The sequence below is a fragment of the Biomphalaria glabrata genome, chromosome 18 (genome assembly GCF_947242115.1).
Source record: "Biomphalaria glabrata chromosome 18, xgBioGlab47.1, whole genome shotgun sequence".
Classification (NCBI taxonomy): Eukaryota; Metazoa; Mollusca; class Gastropoda; family Planorbidae; genus Biomphalaria; species Biomphalaria glabrata.
In genome coordinates this window covers 22,841,756-22,862,153 of record NC_074728.1, presented here as the reverse complement: position 1 = coordinate 22,862,153, position 20,398 = coordinate 22,841,756, and the positions used below count along the sequence as shown (strand labels likewise).

Here is a 20,398-nt window from a genome sequence, read left to right as displayed (position 1 = left end):
TGTTACACAAAATTCAATGTGGATTAACAAACATACAATGGGAATTTAGAAAAACTAAAATGTTAGAAAATCAAAACAAGATTTCAAAACAAGGTTATCGTCTTTGAGTTGAAAGATGGAGTTGAGTATTCTAGGTGGATACAAAGACCCCACTGTGACCTACAAGCTTATGACAAAAAAACTTCCTTGAATTTATTGTAAGCGAAATATATATTTTTCTTTAGATTCGTGCTATTTATAAGTAAAAGTGCGAAGGGAGATAATTTCCAATTTCGAGCAGAAGTGAAAAAAATTTTTATGACGTTTGAATTTTTGAGGAAGGCGGGAAAGGCTCCCGATGAAGAATTCTCTGATGACAGTTGGCGGGGGGGGGGGGGGGGGGAAGAGATGGGGAGTCTATCTTACATAAGAAATCAATATGGCACATGTACATGTTACTTTTGAGTGTAACAATGGTAGACAATACATTGATAAAGTCGATGCTATACAGTAGTAATGTCCAAAATACGGCCTGAGGGCCAGATCCTGCCCGCGATGTGGTCCATCCGGACCGCCTAAACATCGGCACAAAGTGTATAAAAATTGACACTTAAAAAAAAAGGTGAAAATGGATTTACACCAACTATAGGGCCCGCAGGTCGAATTGGGTTGGGCAACACTGGTATGCATGGTATGAGAATTATTGTCATCTGCTAGATCTGACATATGTTTTATTCTCAGACCAACTATAAACCTATTAATCAGACCTATGGACATATTCTGTCTGAACGTTAATGATGGACAATAACGAAGAAGAATCATACTAGTGCCCAAACATACACGTTACACATATAACCATTGTATACATTCACATATCGAACAAACAGCAATATCGTATAAATATTAAATGTTAGAAATATAACAGACAAAAAACATGTATAAATATATTTATGATATGTTAGTTACTAAGTCCATTCGGAATTTTTCAACGTTAGTTTCTTATAGCTGTGAATCATTACATCAAAGAAACCTATCCTTATTTTTTTTTTATTCTGCATGCTATATACAGGCTTGAGAAACAGTTTAATGCATTTTAAACTATCGATATAATATTGAATCTCGTAGTCAATTTCAATACATGTAATTTTACAAAGAAATCTTTTAGTCTAGTTTTATATTCATAGTCTTTACAACTGACACTTTCTTAGCTTTTTTGGAGACTGATTGTTTTGTAAAACAATTTGAAACATCCTCTTTGACTTAAAACTTTAAGATAATTCAGTTCCAAAGAATGCAAGATCTTTTCTCTTCGTATTATGCTTAACCACTTTGCATTTGTTTTCAGTGGTAAATGTTCAGATATTTTTATCATAATGACCATTAAATTGGTCCAATCATAAATAAGAATGTATAACTCAATGCATTATTTTACAGTTCGTTACAATTACATGTTCTTTCGAAAAAAAAGATTTATGTATGTAGGGGTTAAATTGAGTACATTTTTTTTTTCTAATTTAAGCTCAGGAGCTAATATATCACAGAGTTTAAGGAGTTAATCGTCACACTCACACATCAGCAGGGGGCACATGGAGCTGAAACAAGTCGACTCGCACCACTCGTCGAAGTGGTCAAGCCCCCTGTAGGCGCCCACAGCTCGGCACCTCATCTGCGACATCGGAGACACCTCTGCGCCCACGCGTTCGGAGAGGCTGGAATCAGGGAACTGGTTCCCGACGAAGTTCCCCGACGAGGATCTCACGTCGGTGCGGCTGGGAAGTGAGAAGGGAACTCGTTCTGGGGTTATGAGATTGCCGTTGCGGTTTAGGCTGGATGAAGCTTCCTCCATAGGGTAGACGTTCTTGTGGCTATACCAGTTTCCTTTTCGAGTTCCAGAGTTGTAATCTGAAGAAACAACAGCATTGGCAGACTGCCCGAAAATGTGCTCCACGTCATCACGAGCTGCCAAATTTTTGTTTCTGTAAGTGTCTATTTGGACGTACTGTCGGGAACTTTCGCCCTGCCTGCGGCTTGGTACTTTTCCAGACATTGTCTTGGAGCTGAATCTGCTGTACGAGTCAAACGGCGCTTGCGTAGGTAGGGGAGATAATCGAGGGTTTGTGAGAAAGGCGTTAAAGGCAGTGGAATGGGGTTTTCGTCGCTGGGTGAGATCAAAGTTAGGATTATATTGGCTGGAGGTGGCGTAGGACTGTAAAAGAGGGTTATAAAAAGGCGTGTCTCTTGTCACGTGACTAGCTCTGGCCACGGGGTGGGTTTTCTTCATGGGAATGTGCATCTCCCAGTCGTTGTTTTTCTCGACTACGTTATCGTCTGCTGAGTAGCTGGAAAGGATAGGTATTGGGACAGGATCCTGTCTCTTACATACGCAGATCGTATTGGGGCAGAAGTTCGCATTGCAGTTGTCTGTGCACCATCTGTCCATCCCACCGCCGAAAGCAACCAAAGCCTTGCATACGAGCTGCTGAGCCTCGGGTTGCTGTTGCGGTGGCTGCTGATAGTGTGACTGCCTCTTATTAGCTCGAATTGCCCACATGTGATTAGGATCATGGACCAAATCTCCATCGGTGGTGACGGAGTCGGAGCTCACCCAATTAGTGTAATGCTGCGGTTGGCTGGATGCCTGATAGGTTGAAATGATGCCCCTGTTGCTTAAGGGGCTTTGATACGCCACTGATTGTGAATGTTTGCTGTCATGCCTGTACTCATTCCTTTTAGTGTCCATGTTGCCGTAGAGCTTGTTGAGCGACATCTTATAAGCTTCCATGGCAGCACTGTTGTCCTTAGCGTCATTGCTGGTCCAAACTACCTGTCGACTTTCTTGTGGCTTTGCAGATCCAGAGGTGTAGCCTTGATGGAAACCACGGTTTGATCCGAACATGAAACCGTTGTATGACTGTGACTGGACTTTGTTTGAGTCTGTGACCGCAGACATGAACCCTGGATGTCGTGCAGAGCTATCTGAGCGCGATGACTCTTTGTTCTGAGTCAACTTCAGGAGTGAACCGCTGTTTGATTTCGGTGTGAACCATGGAGAACTTAGATCGCCAAACTGAGGCTGGTCAGCATTTTCTGGAAGTGACTTGTCTGAAAAATCTTGCCCCGAAGATTCCGAATCAACGTCATCGCCAGCTTTGTTTTTACGTGCGAGAAGTGTAGCAATGATGTAGCGTACCAGAGATTCTGTATCTTCTTTGTTCAAGTTGCTGTCCCTTTCTTTGGACTGCATTGGATTTTTTCCGTCGCTGTTTTCAGACATGGTGGACTGTTTATCGTGTTGTTGATAACTGTTCATTGGTTGCTCTCGGGTGTATTTAGTGTTGGAATAAACAGAGTCCTCTCTCTTTTCACTTCTGGCTACGCTGTTGCTCTCGGTTTTTCTCTGAGATTTAGACTTAAATCCTTTTTCTCCAAATGATTGCAGGGCACTATCTTTGTCTTTGTCGAGATCTTGGGACTTCTTGCTGTAAATGTCGTTCACTTTGCTGCCTTTGTCACTAAAATCAAAGTCGTTTAAGTGGGAGGAGTCGTTTTGTTCAGATTGGGCTGTGCTCTTCTCCTGATCAGCATTGACTTTAATCTTCAGAGCTGTCACCAACCAAGATGGTAGCCGCTTCTTCATTGTTTTCTGTGAGGTTTGCTGGGCAGGGAATTTCTCTTCCACCGTTTTTGCGCGAACAGTTTCTTGCTCATTCGGTGAACTATTTCTGTTCTTATTCCAATTGATTGGGGAGAAGGGGGAGTTGGACGGAGAGTTTCGTCCCTTGCTGTTCTCTCGCATGCTTTGTAAATTTTTTTGAAACTTCTGCGTCTTGATGTCATTGCTTTGTCGTGGTTGAGAGCGTGACAGTCCGGGTTTCTTCAAAGCTTCTTGTGCGGCAACGTGTTTCATCTTCATCAGTTTCCATTTTCGAAGGAAGCTTTTATCTGCTTCATCTATTCCTTCGCTCTTGTTCTCATTCAACCCTTGGCTAGTTGTGGTCAGCGGCGACGTCCTTTGGTATACTTTCTTATTAATCATATCATCTGATGGGTTTCTGGCGACACTTTTACCAAGTTGAGATCCACCGATGTTGTACGCGAATCGTCTGCGTATCTCGTCCGCTTCGGATTGTTTCGGAACGCCAGCCTGCCAACGGTATGGCACAAACGAGGGTCCTGTTGGAGCCCCCCAACCTTTGCTCAAAGTGTCAAGAAGGCTGAATCTCTCCGAGTTGAACATGCTAGTCGGGCTGTTCATCTTCTTTAAAGCCTGAATGATGATCTGGTTCTCAGTGGGGTTGCTTTCCTTCTTCTGAAACACCGCGTTCCCGTCTGTGGATAGAACAGAATATTTGGAGCTTTCCTTCATAAGTTTTCCTTTCTGCGCGCTGAAATCTCCCGGTTTGGCAACAACATTGTAGTAGCCTTTGTCAGAGTCGTCGTTGCTGAACAGGATCGCAGACTTCTTGGTCTCACCGATGGGTTTTTCCTGCTTGGTATTTCGATTGCTGTTTGGTACACTTTGGCCGTGAATCGTAACGTCCGCGCAGTTGTAAAACTCTTCCTGAGGGCCGCAGCCAACACAGAATTTTCCAGTTTCATCTTTGTCCCAAGTATTTCCTGAAAAGACAAAACATTTCTGATAGATTATAACTTATTGATGCCAACAAAGTATTTTTTTAGGTGTTTGTGTTGAGATTTTTTTTTTGTCTGCCTAGTATATCAAAATCTAAACAGGTTGAAAGTTGAAATGGAGACAACATTTAAAAAGAAAACTTTTAAATATTTAGGCGACATTGTGTTCCGGATAATGTAAATGTTGCCGTGAAGTGTTTGTTTACCTGTACGATATTTCCACTGGATGACGCATTGCTTGCAGGTCAGGTCGCTGGGAAGTCTGAGTGACACGTTGAAGAACTGGTTCGATTGACTTTCGGGTAGAAAATACCTAGAACAATTATAAATGAAACATGTTTTAAAGTCCTGATTTAAGACAGAAATGTAAGTCAGTGAGCCGGAATGACAATTAGGCAGTGAGGCGGGATGACATTGAGGAGGGAAGCCATTGAGTCAGTGAGGCTGGAAGTTAATGAGACTGTGAGGCTGGAAGACAATGAGGCTGTGAGGCTGGAAGACAATGAGTCAGTAAGGCTGGAAGACAATGAGGCTGTGAGGCTGAAAGACAATGAGGCTGTGAGGCTGGAAGACAATGAGGCTTTGAGGCTGGAAGACAATGAGGCTTTGAGGCTGCAAGACAATGAGTCAATAAGGATGGAAGACAATGAGGCTGTGAGACTGAAAGGCGAGGCTGTGAGGCTGGAAGACAATGAGGCTTTGAGGCTGCAAGACAATGAGGCAGGAAGACAATGAGGCAGTGAGACGAGAAAACATTGAGGAAGTGAGGTGGGAAGACATTGAGGCCAAAAGACATTAATAGTAACAATTATAGGTTTAGTGAGGTAGAGATACACTGAGAGGCAGTGAGGCAGAAAACCAATGAAAGTGAGGCAGAAAACCATTGAAAGTGAGGCAGAAAACCATTGAAAGTGAGGCAGAAAACCATTGAAAGTGAGGCAGAAAACCATTGAAAGTGAGGCAGAAAACCAATGAAAGTGAGGCAGAAAACCATTGAAAGTGAGGCAGAAAACCATTGAAAGTGAGGCAGAAAACCATTGAAAGTGAGGCAGAGTGACATTAAGAGACAGTGAGGTAGAGAGGCATGGATGGTGTAAGGAAGAGATACATTAAGGCAGTGAAGCAGATAGACATTGAGAGGCAGAGACAAAGAGGCAGATGAGAAAGAGAGACTGAAGCAATGAGTACGCTGAGTCGGCGAGACAGTCAGATAGAGAGACAATAGAAAGTCAAGCAGTGCTTTCTTATTCTCTACTACAAACAAATTTTTTTATTTAGAATTATGTATTGGTCTACAAAACTATAACACATCAATTAATAATCAAGCGATGTTTATGCAATTTCTTCAATACCAAAACTGTGCCTTTAAAACGTTTTATTTATTTTTTTAAAACGTGAGAAATTTTATTAGCATATCGTCACGCGCAAATGATTTTAACTGATAAATTTTCTAGCATGTGATCTCATTTGAAGAGTCATAATTTAATAAGATTGTATTGGGAGAAGAAAAAAAAGTTCAGAATCCTTACTTTGTTCCATTGCCGTCTGCTTTCTCCAGCACGATCTTATCCAGGCATTCCTGGGTCACTTCAACCTTTGGGTCTTCCACTGGACAGATACGAAACTCGAAGAAACCCTGCAATGATAACATTACCTTTTTAAGATAGGAGATTGGGCCGAAAGCTAGTCGTAACGCGATCTACTTCCAAACCGATGGGATCTCTGGTTCAAATCCTGGCAAACTGGGAAAAGGACTGGGATATTAAATTTCGGGACGTCATCTATCCAATTCAAATGGGTACCTGCCATTAGTTAGGAAAGAAAGGCTGGCAGCATGTGCTTTAAATTGCAATGTGAAAGGTGTTCTTCGATATGGACCTTTACAGAGACTAGGTTAAATGGCAGTTGAAAGACAGGCACACATTTTCCTGTTGATATTTATTTATACAAAGCTTATATCAACTCACTCTGTCTTATCTCTCTATCTATCTGTCTGCTCGGTAAAACATGTGTACACTCTATTTCTCCCATACCTAATATCTGATCAAGTTGATACTTTGCATAATTATTTATTGGCATAGAGAAAACACGAATAAAAAAAAAGAATTACTAACTAGTCAATTAATTAATGGTATTTTTTTTTTATGCAAGGGAAATAAATCCTTCAGTATTCACAAATACGGCTAAATGCTAGAGTTTCGTTCCCTTCGATAATTGAACACTTTATTTACTTCCCACACATTCTCGAATCAAGTTGAAACTTTAAACAATTATTTATTGTACCTAGAAAGCATGTATCAATGCAAAAAAAATGCTTATTAACCTACGCGTGTTCCTAGGTCAATCTAGTCATGCATGTTCAACAATGAATTAAATTCTGCCAAGTCATTTGTTATCCTGGCTGACTCTGGCAACCCATTCCATGCTCTAATAGCACTATAGAAAAAGGAGCATTTGTACTAATTTTTTTTATGGCAAACGTGTAGTACACATATCGTGGTGTCTTTCTGAGTATTTTGTTATATTTTTTATATGAAGATTATGGTTCAGTGTTTTATGAATAATTGTAAATTAATTTTAATTTTTTTCTCCTAAATGGTTTCTAAATTTAGTGATATAATTATACACGTGTATGAAAATTGTTTGCGGATAAATAAAACAATACCGACAATTGTCAGAAAACATCGGCAGCTCAAAGAGAAGTAACTCAACTTACTTTATGGTTGGCTGTGACGTGAACGGCAACATCGATGACATCCCCTTGCTTGTACTCTCGTGTGATGATGCCGTTGGCGTATTTACCTCCGGCCTCATGTTCCCTTTTGGCGTGGTGGGGGTCCCCGCAGACGCCGCACTTTCCGTTGTTCCTAGCCCACTGAGTCTGAAATACGCCAATTATTGAAATTAAATAGATTTTTCAAAAAAATTAATTAAATGTATTATCTATTACTTTATTTATCAATCGTACATGAAGTATCCAGAGACTTTTTCCTAGATTGAGGGCCATATTAATATACATATATGTTACAGCAGCATCGCCGGAATAAAGAAAAATCGGAACTGTGTTGACAACGGAAAGGATCTCCGTCAGGATATCGCTCTCGGGCCGTAGTTTTGACAGAAAAAACTCGCTTTAGAGCAAACTAAATTTCAATAATATTTTAAAATTGAGCTTAAACGAGTAATGTATTACGTTGGATTTAAATATTGTGCTAATGGGTCGTTAAACTAATTAATTTTGATTTAGACATTGTGGTGGCCCTTTGACTCTCATGCAGCTATGTATATTGTTAGTCTCAACGCTAAATATTTATACGCTCTTTTGTAGTGGGATACGTGTTAATATTATGTCAATAAAAACAGGCGCACAAATTGCTGAGGACAAGAGCACTGGCAGAAGAAAAGCGCCAAAGAAGAAAATCAAGGCCAATGATACTAGCTCCAGCAGGAATAACCTGCCCAGTGTGCGGCCGAACATTCCGGGCTGACATAGGTCTCAGCAGCCACATGAAGAGGCACAAAGCCCTCAGCCATGTGGATGACAAAAGTGGTCATCATCGAACCACAATGGACGAACTATATTATATATCTTTTATCTTATCTTATATAATACAGACATTACTTTAAAAAAAGAAGATGATTACGTCCTTCATCTAGTCATGCTTGTTAACCAATGACTTAAATTCTGCCAAGTCACTGGTTTTCCTGGCTAGCTCAGGCAACCCATTCCATGCTCTAATAGCGCTAGGGAAGAAGGAGTATTTTTACAAATGTTTTCTAGCATATGGAACGAGGAATGTGCCTTTATCTTTGTCTTTCTGCGTATTTTATTAGTTTCTGTATTTGAAGATTATGATATAATTGCTACTTTACTTTAGAGTCTTCTATCCAGAATGTATTCTATCAGTCAGTTGGTGTTAGGAATGTGTGATGTTCATATTTTATTACAGACAGCGATTCGACTGTGGTCTTTATGCATTAAACTTTATTCAAGTATCTAAAAGTCTAGACTTGGTCCTTATATCTTTATGTATATCTTTCACATAATATCCAAATTTATTGTGTTTATTTATTTGCTTATTTTTAGAAGTTAGTACTTCTCTTGTCTCTAATTTAGGACAAAAAAGAAAATCTGCACTTGAAGTTTATTTAAACTAAATCCACGGAGATGAACACCCCAAATGTTTATCTATCGTCTGAGAAGACTTTCGGGAAACCTCCCCAACAGTCTGTCAGACCTGTGTTTGGTCAGGTCCTGCGGGGGTGTTTTTTGTTTGTGGAATGTGATATGACACTGCGGCCCGCTGACTGTAAGGCTTATACGCAGGAGGGAGAAGGTGTTGGAGCTTTGCTGAGCACGATGGACGAGAGAAAAGTTTATCGGAATTCTACTCATTTTTAGTTTGAAAAAAGAAAAGTTATACGACACATCACTATAAAGGAAACATTAGTAAGCCTAATTATACAAAAAATTAAGTAAAAGTTCATAATTAGTTATAAATTGGATGCGGATATTATGATACCATGTTACCGATGGCTGTGTGGCCAGCACACAGCATAGGCTTAAGTGCGTTAACGCTTTCTCTCATAACTGAAGATGCCAGCGTTGATTCCAGCAGAATGTGGTAAATAATTGCGGAGAGAAAGAGTTAACACAAGGTCTCGCATTAACCAAGCGAAGATGTGCAGCATTGTCTTATACGCTAGATTATCTACATATTTTGCCAGATTGTTTTTGTTAAACCCTATCTGAAAGTTCAATAAATGGTTATACGTATTGCAACTGCCAGAGTCATACAATTAATTCATACTTGTAATGAGCTTTTTGTCGAGAACGTACGTAATCCCTTATGATAATTCCTATTGCTAACGAAAATTGTAGAGAGAAATGTTTTTTTTCTTTAAAACTATGCACAAACCTATTTACAACTTTCAAAACATTAAAAATAGTTACTTAAACTAAAAAAAATATATCTTATTTTGGGTGGAACTACAATTAAATAAAAAAAACGGATATATTCTATTTCTAACTTAACATTTTATAACATAAAATTAATCTGAAAGAATATATATATCTATCTTAAATAAACAAGATTGTAAAAAGTAAAACAGTGTCCCATTGAGACCTCGCGATCCTTGGGGCCGATGATGCTAATGTCATCTGTCTCTATGGCCAACGTTCAAAGAGCAGGGTGTCATGTGGCCAGCACAACGACCAACCCAACTAAATTTAAGTACCCATTACAGTTGGGTGGACTTAGGGCGCCCTAAAAAATCCCTAAATCCCAAATCCCAGCCTTCACCGAGACACAAACCCAGGACAGGAAACCAAGCGCCCAACCACTAAGCCACCTCGCCTCCGAAAAGAAAGAACAATAATAAACAAATGTAGAAATCCTATATGGCTACACAATGACCAGCCTATTCTTAAACTTTATTAAACGGTTCTCTGTTATAAACCTATTTATTGAAACAAAATTAAATACTCATCTGATTTCTTTTATTTTTCTTTTACTATTTCTTAGATGTTTATATCTTTCGTAACTTATCAGTTTTGTATATCTAGGTACAGCCGACATCAAACTGCGGGAAGCGTGGTCGAGAGGCTAAGTGCGCTTGAACTTGGCTACCTAGAAAGGGGCTCGAGGTTCGACACCTGACTCGGGCAGAGTTGTGTTTACTGAGCGCCTAAAGGCAGCACGGAAACCAACTCCTAGATACTGGTCCACAAATGAGATTGGACCAAAAGCTAAAAGCATGAAAGGAGCGCTATATAAAAGCTATAAATAATAATATATCTACTTACCATACGGCCGCCACAGTAAAGTTCATTATCGTTGTAGTTTACAGGGTTCGGAAAACCCAGCCTCCACATGCTGTTACGGGCCGGTGGGTCCATCAGGCGGCCGTGACCTTGCACGACAGAGGGGAACGTCATCCACGCGGTCACCAAAATACTGGATGCCAGGAACATCAACATCTTCGAATGTTCGGCAGAGCTGCTTCTACTTCAAAGAAAGTCTTCAGACTTAACGCTATTATAAGAACAAGAAGATCGAACACTATTTTATATAGGGTGATCGAACACTGATATTCAAGGTGATCGAACACTTAGTATCCAAGCGAAGAGTATATTATGAATGGAAAAAGTATTTATAATATGACACAACGGTGAAAGATATTTAGTCGACAAATTACGAAATCCTAATTAGAAGAATCTGAAATTGTCTTTATACTATTTGTATATTGTCTCCGTGGGCACAAAGCTATACTATTTGTATATTGTCTCCGTGGGCACAAAGCTATACTATTTGTATATTGTCTCCGTGGGCACAAAGCTATTATACCTATACAATATACATTGTATAAAGAGTTATGCACTTGTTATAATGCCCTTAATTCTAAACAAAATATGAAATAATATGCGGAGATTGTAATGCAGGTTGTTGCAAGCCTTTGATGAAGATGAAAAGCAACGTGGATAAGTCACGTCTATGTGGTGGACTATCTGTAAGTTGTCGCTGAAGAGCAAAAACACTTTAGAAAAATGCTGTATCCAAGAGTTGTAGCCTCAATGCGATCTCACGCTAACAATCGTCCTTCTTCTTGTTCCGTGAAATCAACAGGTCTGATCTCTTGCAACCAATGTCCAGGCTTTTATATTAGCGGACCAGGTCTTGGTTTGTCCACTCACCTTTTTGTGGACACAGGACAGGTAGCAGGGTCCAGCTCTTGCGTAAAGATGGACTCAGGAGAGGGTGTGGGGGGGGGGGGGAGGAACGTTTAAACAGAGCAGGAGGCGTTCTCGAATGGGAGATAAACATGAGTCGGTTCAAAAAATAGAACAGGTTCCATAACTGGAAGAAGAAACACTGAGGTACCGTGCACTAGAAGTATTTTCCGAGTGATGGTTCTTGATTATTGAGCCATTTTGAGAATGCCAGGGAACCGAAAATAAAATTTGTCAGCAGAAGAGAGCGTTTGTTTGAGGCTGTCTAAACCTGGCGAGGACTTTTTCTCTGATAAACACACAATATAAAAAAAAACTGATCAGAACTGGGTTTGAACCGAAATAACATTTTTTAAAGAACAAAACAAAACATTGCGGTGTAATGTAAAATGTCGCATCAGTTTTCCTAGACTAGATCAACATTGTATCATGACAGCTTTTACATCTAAATTCTTATAGAAATGTATAGATTTCTAAATTATACAAAGTGTTTTCTTTCCGTTTACTGAATGTAAGTATGGACTTCATTGCTACACTACATTACAATACACATCTTCAGATGCCACATTCTTTTCCCGCCTTTTCTTCCCCATTTAAATGTCTAAAGAAGAATAAGTATTGGAGAATCTCATTACTGTACTCTCGGGTTTCTTTTTCTTGATGTAAAGGGAGAATACTAAAAGAATGGAGACATTGTTTCTTAACCAGAAACATTTTTTGACGTGCATTATCTACTCATTTCTCTTCTAATTTCTATTTAATCTTGCTTTTTATGAAATTCAAAATCAACTTATTTATGCAGATGTAGAAAGACCTTATTACTTTGATGTTCTTCTTCATCAAATAACAGGAAAAAATGTTATATTGCCGTTATCCACATTGTCCGTTCTAGAACTTGGTAAAACCATGCGAAATAAAAATAAAAAGAGGCCTGTGGCCTAGGATTCCTATGATGACAAAGCTGAAATTGAAAAGCGCAAATTCTAAGGTTTCCTAAAGAAAAAAAAAGATTACTCTTAAGAAAGACAATCGTTTATAAAGAAATGTATTACTACTAAATAGGTCGAATCCTCTAGTGCAGTGATGTTCAAAATACGGGGTGTCCCGCGACATGATTTCAAATTGGCCTGCCGAAACTTCAGCAAAATGTGTGGAAATCCCCCTCCTGCTAAAAAGTTTTTTTTGAGAAATGTGTCTTTGACCACGTTAGGGCCCCACATCCTTTCTCAGATGGATGTTACAAAGGCATTTAGATCTAACATATTTGTGCGTTTATGAAATGGGACTTATGTATTTATTTTGTACCTACCATGAAAATTGAACGAACCTATACTAATGTGCGAAACATGATTATGTGCAAACATATCTATATGGAAAAGAAAGTGTGGCTGTTTAATAAAACAACACCATATAAACGGTATCATAAAACAAATATGGCCGCATTCTTGGTATGAGCCCCGAAAAAATAAATTGTTAACCTACGCCTAGAGATTGCAGGATGGAAGGAAATATTTATCAAATAAGAAACGAGAAAAATGAGTCGGTCGTCAAGCTGGTACAATGTTGCTAACATTTCAAGTTGAGAAATGAAGTTATTTTCGGACGCGTAAACAAAAATAAACGTTAAATAGCCCATCAATCAGTGACAGTACTAGATCTAAGGGTCTCTAATCAAATAGTTTCAGATCAATGTCATTTCATTGTTTTAACCTTTCGTTGATATGGCCCGCGACACGAGTGTTGGAAATTGAAATGGCCCGCGACTCGAGTGTTGGAAATTGAAATGGCCCTCGACACGAGTGTTGGAAATTGAAATGGCCCGCGACTCGAGTGTTGGAAATTGAAATGGTCCGCGACACGAGTGTTGGAAATTGAAATGGCCCTCGACACGAGTGTTGGAAATTGAAATGGCCCGCGACACGAGTGTTTCAAATTGGAATGGCCCGCGACACGAGTGTTGAAAATTGAAATGGTCCGCGACACGAGTCTTTGAAATTGAAATGGCCCGCGACACAAGTGTTGGAAATTGAAATGGCCCGCGACACGAGTGTTGGAAATTGAAATGTCCCGCGACACGAGTGTTGGAAATTGGAACGGCCCGCTACACGAGTGTTGGAAATTGGAATGGCCCGCGACACGAGTGTTGGAAATTGAAATGGCCCGCGACTCGAGTGCTGGAAATTGAAATGGCCCGCGACACGAGTGTTGGAAATTGAAATGGCCCCCGACACAAGTGTTGGAAATTTGAAATGGCCCGCGACTCGAGTGTTGAAAATTGAAATGGCCCGCGACACGAGTGTTGAAAATTGAAATGGCCCGCGACACGAGTGTTGAAAATTGAAATGGCCCGCTACACGAGTGTTGGAAATTGGAATGGCCCGCGACACGAGTGTTGCAAATTGGAATGGCCCGCGACACGAGTGTTGAAAATTGAAATGGCCCGCGACACGAGTGTTGCAAATTGAAATGGCCCTGTTGATGTGTGTTTTATATAGGTTGCACCACTCGATATTTGGGAGTAACATCCCTTGTAACTGTTGTGGTCAACCAAGATGGCGTAAGAGTAAACAGCTGAATTTGGTGTCTATAGCTTATACCTAGAGTTTTGTTATTATTCGTTTATGTTAATCAACAGGCCCGAAGATCTAATAAGGTTAGGCATCCCTGCTCTTGTACAATAAAGACATAAATTGATTGCCCTAAGCAGCCAGAAACATCAACGACTTACTGGCGTCCAAGTGTCCAGTTCACATACCACTAGTTTAATACCTGGGTAAGTGTATTTTTTTTAAAGAAAAGTCGTAATATATATTATACAATAAATTACCTTATTCACCATTTAAAAGTCTTATCTCAAAGGGAAACTCCGATGGTTTTGACAATTTTTGATATAATGTGTTTTGATTTGCAGATAATGAATATATTGTTATTTTTTTTAAATTTGCAATAATAACATTGTAATTGATGTTTTTCTGACATATTTTTTCTGCGCATCCAAAACAGTCAGATTTTTACGTGTTTCTATGTGACGTCACACTTGCCTATTAATTTAATCTGTTGATTTATTGTATAACGGGAGATCATACAGTAAAGTTTACATCCTCTAAAAGAAATATATCTTGGTCTATGCAGTTAGATCTAGGATCTTGTAAGCAAAGAAAAAAATGCGTGTTGAAAGTAGATTTACATGCTTGACTAACCACGCAGTGTGTATTTTCTCGCCTGACCACTCAACACACAACAAACACTATCGCTTGGATTGTCTTGTCATGTAGTCTAGACTAGCCTTACACTGACCACTTTGTTAGAATCAGTCAGATACACGATCTATTTACTATTTATGACATGGAGGGTGATTAGATGAAAATGTTACTTTTTATCGAATTGGTTATCCTAATGCTTTTAGATCTCTCTCTATATATATAACTGTACCATAGTTCTTGACTATGCCGTCACTAAGCCTAACAGCCTAACAGCTACTGTAAGAATGGAGCGATACGATTAGTAAAAATGTAGTTTCTCTTTCAGTATTATTGAGGGAAGTGACGTATGCCTAACCTAAAAACAAAATCTCAAAGAACCCCGTTTTTTTGAAGATGTCAATAATTTACTGTCTAATTTATTAAATATAAATGTTTCTAAGCATTTCAATACAAAATGGTAAAATGTTTACTGTTGCAACTTTTTACGCAGAATTTAAATATGTCAATAACTCAAATTTGAAAAACCATCGGAGTTTCCCTTTAACTTTCTTTTACAAAGCTTATATCAACTCTGTCTGTCTGTTCGTCAGTCTGTTAGGTAAGAAGTTTGGACCCGTTTTTTCACCATTTTCCCATTCAAGTTGAAATGTGCACACTTATTCATTGTGACCTAGTTAATAAATTATTGATGATTAATTATAATTATATTGTTTAATATCGAAATAAGGGGAATAATGCTACTTAATGAGAGATGTGTATGTATATATGGATTTAATCCCCTTATTACGTTTTGACACTTTTTTTTTTCTCCCACTTCCCATTCTGGGATCAAGTTGAAGTTTTGCACAATTATTCATATTCGATGACAAATTAGGTGAGCTAAACCTTGCCATATTCAGAAAAATGACAATAATTAGAGGTTCTTCCCTAGATAAGCTTTGTTTTTCAAAAAGTAATTTTCTTTTTCTATTGCTTGTTTCTTTATTGACTAATCAAAATAGTCTATGCACATAATTAGAGAGCCAAACTTTACATTCCAGAATAACCTCTCGCAGCAACACGGTAAACATTTACATTAAGTTGTCCGTCTGCTTTGTGAAGTTGCCATGTTCAACATTGTTCAATTACATCACAAGGTTTCGCTTTACCAAACATGGAACGGGCCCTCTACAAGTGTTCAAGGTAGCACGCATGTCTTTCTAGAAGGTTCTCTATTTTGACAAGTCTTCTGAACATCCTGTTGTATCGCCCTGTCTGGAAACATGACCAACCTAACAACACTAAAGTGCAGCTGCCAAATATGAGCAGCGATTGCCAGGGTGTGAATAATGGAGGGAAAAAATCGTGTTTCTGTCTGCTTAATGTAATATTGACAACCTTCGTCTGTGTAGAACTTTGAAAAAAGCAAGCTTACGTTAACTGCCAGGATTTTAACTAAATTTTAATTTAATGTGCAAAGATCTTGTGGTGATACAGGCTTAGCATTGAGGAAGATATTTGATTAGTATTAGATTTGTTTGAAAGTATAATCTGAATAAACCATTTAATAAAAAAGGAAAAAAAAAGTATTTCTTCTACGAAATTGTCTTCACATTTAGTGTATTACTCATTTAATTGTTTTATTTATTTCTTAGCTTTAAGTTGGCCACAGAAATATTTGTAACCTATTCATAAATATTTATCTTAAACTTCGAATGATACTTATCTTAACATCTGATTTTGGTAAATTTTCAAGGCTGTCCTGCTGTTGTACTACTGGCTTGCATTTACATGGTAAAGTAGGTCACACACCGACAACGTAGGTCATTATTGACTAATCTAGGTCACTATCGACTCTCTGGGCCACTGTTTGTTGATATTGTTTGAATATTCTTGAAAATGTGACATTTGTATGACTATACTGGTCATTGTCTTTGTATTGACAAATGTTAATCTTCAATTTGTTGCTTATTTGTCTGTTATTAAAACTTCAGCAACAGTAAAAAAAAAAAGCAGATTTAGCTATTTATTCGACTCAATTTATGAAAATCTTATCTTGTCGTATATAATACAGACGTTACTTCAAAAAAGAAGACGATTACGTCCTACGCGTCATGCATTTAGTCATGCATGTTAACCAATGACTTAAACTCTGCCAAGTCACTGGTTTTCCTGTCTGGCTCATGCAACCCATTCCATGCTCTAATAGCACTAGGGAATACAGCAGAGCGCATAGTATTCTATTTCTATTTTTAACACATACAGACGTAATTTTAAAAAAAAAGCTTCATAAATGTAAAGTACATGAGTTACAATTACAAATGCAAAAAAAGAATAATTAAAAGATCACACTTTGTTGAAGGAGTGCTTATCGAGAATAAAAACTTTGAAAACAAAATTGTAAAATAATTAATGACTTGGATTCTGTTCTGGTCTTCTGGACATGTTATGAAAGAAGACGTATTTAGGTCCGAATTAATGGTTGTAAGTAGCAACCTCAAATCTCCACGAGCACACATTTTTCTTAAGTCGATTTCTTTTATTTTTTACGCTTTTATTTGTGATGAGGCCCAGTACCACACTGAATCCAGCTTCTACTAAATTTATTTGTGATGTGGCTCAGTACCACACTGAATCCACCTTCTACTAAATTTATTTGTGATGAGGCTCAGTACCACACTGAATCCACCTTCTACTAAATTTATTTGTGATGAGGCTCAGTACCACACTGAATCCACCTTCTACTAAATTTATGTGTGATGAGGCTCAGTACCACACAGAATCCACCTTCTACTAAATTTATTTGTGATGAGGCTCAGTACCACACTGAATCCACCTTCTACTAAATTTATGTGTGATGAGGCTCAGTACCACACAGAATCCACCTTCTACTAAATTTATTTGTGATGAGGCTCAGTACCACACTGAATCCACCTTCTACTAAATTTATTTGTGATGAGGCTCAGTACCACACTGAATCCACCTTCTACTAAATTTATTTGTGATGAGGCTCAGTACCACACTGAATCCACCTTCTACTAAATTTATGTGTGATGAGGCTCAGTACCACACTGAATCCACCTTCTACTAAATTTATGTGTGATGAAGCTCAGTACCACACTGAATCCACCTTCTACTAAATTTATTTGTGATGAGGCTCAGTACCACACTGAATCCACCTTCTACTAAATTTATGTGTGATGAGGCTCAGTACCACACTGAATCCACCTTCTACTAAATTTATTTGTGATGAGGCTCAGTACCACACTGAATCCACCTTCTACTAAATGTATGTGTGATGAGGCTCAGTACCACACTGAATCCACCTTCTACTAAATGTATGTGTGATGAGGCTCAGTACCACACTGAATCCACCTTCTACTAAATTTATTTGTGATGAGGCTCAGTACCACACTGAATCCACCTTCTACTAAATGTATTTGTGATGAGGCTCAGTACCACACTGAATCCACCTTCTACTAAATGTATTTGTGATGAGGCTCAGTACCACACTGAATCCACCTTCTACTAAATTTATGTGTGATGAAGCTCAGTACCACACTGAATCCACCTTCTACTAAATTTATTTGTGATGAGGCTCAGTACCACACTGAATCCACCTTCTACTAAATTTATTTGTGATGAGGCTCAGTACCACACTGAATCCACCTTCTACTAAGCAAGACGATGGGAACAACATCTCTCATAAAGTAGCATTTATTGCCCTTATTTTGATATCATACAAACTAATTTATCACCTATAATTAATTAAATAATTAGGTTAATTTTTTTTTATTGATTTGTCTTGTAAGGTCAGATAAATTTTAAAAAAAAATGTAATTAAATGGGTTCAAATCAACGATGGTATCGTTACTTAGGAGAGAGAGAGAGTTAAACATATTCAGATTAGGAACTTTCTTTGGTACTGTTGAGTGTAGAATGGAATGGAAGATGACGATAAGGGAGATAATTCAGAAAATAAAACAACAACCTTCAGCAGAAGCAGAAGCTAATTCTGTCTAACGTTACTTTTTTTTCAGTCAAACGGGATTGAAGTTGTTCCTCTTGAACGAGTTCGTCCCGGTCAAATCCGGAGTGTTCCGTACCTGTCAACACAAAATAGCAGAATGTGAGTCGAATACCAATGTGGAGCCACTTCAGTCTCTCGTTTGGAAGGCGTAACATTTTCGAAATTGTGACCTAATGTCTCAAATACATGTGAAAAGGGACAGTCTGACCGTTTCACTTGCGGGCACCCTGACAGTGGCGTAGCAAAGCAATCTTTAAAAAATAACCGTAAATATTTTTTGTAGAAATGGACAATTCTTACAATCTGGTTTACTTTGTACTGTAAGCATTATAGGGAGAAAGTAAGCGATCAAATAATAAATTGTTAGTTTCACTTTCGATCGTGTCAAACTAACGAAAAGTCCCGATACAGTCTAGACATCACGTGACTCAAGTAGAGAAAGGACAAACAGGACTCGCGTTAAACTTTGGTTGTATCTTGCTCTAAATTTATCATGTCTAGACTAAGGGCTTCACAAACGGAATGACCCAGTGAAAGAAATGCTTAAACCTGCTCCCAAATCTAAATGTAAAGGCCCAAATTCGAAATAGCTCTTTCAATCCCCAGTACTAACTCAGACTTTTGTCAGGGAAAAGAACTTTGAATCATTTAATGTTGCTAAAAAAAATATGTTTTTGTCGAAAATTGACGCAGCTTTCTCCAAATTAAAGATTCGGAAGTAAATTATGAGACTATTGGAGAGTTTCCAGATAAACGTCACAACTTCGATATTTCCTACACATGCTTCTTGCACCTCCTAGGCGCTCACTAATAATCCCTATTGACCGTTTCAGAACCTGAAGACCGCAATTTGCGAAAATCAGCAAGCTCTAGAATACCTTTATGTTTTATTTTAGATATTTCTCCACAAGGTTTGGGCTTGGGGGAAATAACGTGTACAAAGCTTTAACCAGACAGACAGACAGACAGACATGATGAGTTGATAAAAGCTTCGTAAAAAGAAATGAGCTGTTTTGAAACGTGACTTGACAGAAACAGTTCTTTGTCAAACATTTTTCAAATAAAAGATTCTAATCTACCTACCTATCTATCTATCTATCTATCTATCTATCTATCTATCTATCTATCTATCTATCTATCTATCTATCTATCCCAAACTCGGCTCTAGCTGAGATTTTGTAAACTTATTTCATTTACCTGAGAAAACAAAAATCCATTTTTGAAAACTTAATCAATAAGTAAATTAAGTATTGGTATTAAAATTATTTTGTTTTGTATCTCGAACAAGGGAAAGAAACTGTACTTTATTATGTCTTGATTGAAGTGGTGTCATAAGCATAAATAAGGTTACCGCTTCAAAGTAACTTAATACAAACGACAAATGACTTTACAATCTTCTATTTTCATAGGCGCCTTACCAGCAGAGTGGGTAGGATGTCGGCTTTAGGAGCCATGAGCCTTGAGTTCGATGTCTGGTCGTTTCGCGTTTTTTTTTTTGTTGTTATAAAAAGCTAATATGATAAAAATTTACCCAGATATGCCTTTATTTCTCCCCCACCCCCCACCATTTTCCCAACTGGTCCAGACAAGTGATAGGATCACATAGTATCGAGAAAGATAAACGCATAAAATAGCGCTAAACTAAAACAACTGGTCCAAATATTTCTATGGGCACAGTTTCATTTTTGATGGTCTAGGATCCCTAGAGCTATTACGAATTTAATTACTTGGCTGATCCAAATTAATTGATACAATTACACTTTCTATAAGCTTTGTATTTTCTAAAAGTAATTTTATGTTTTTCTAGTTGCGTTTTAGACTACGCGTAAAAATAATTTGAAATTA

General features: G+C 38.3%; 1 protein-coding gene across 1 annotated transcript; it reads right to left on the bottom strand.

Moving 5' to 3' along the window:
* Window positions 1-378: 378 nt before the first annotated feature.
* LOC106065474 (uncharacterized) lies at window positions 379-11,990 on the bottom strand. Its single transcript, XM_056016622.1, has 5 exons — window positions 10,418-11,990; window positions 7,328-7,492; window positions 6,141-6,247; window positions 4,818-4,924; window positions 379-4,596 (listed from the first exon to the last, which is right to left on the bottom strand). Exons 1-5 carry the CDS (start codon window positions 10,589-10,591, stop codon window positions 1,532-1,534), a joined length of 3,618 nt encoding a protein of 1,205 aa, XP_055872597.1. The 5' UTR covers window positions 10,592-11,990; the 3' UTR covers window positions 379-1,531.
* Window positions 11,991-20,398: the final 8,408 nt, after the last annotated feature.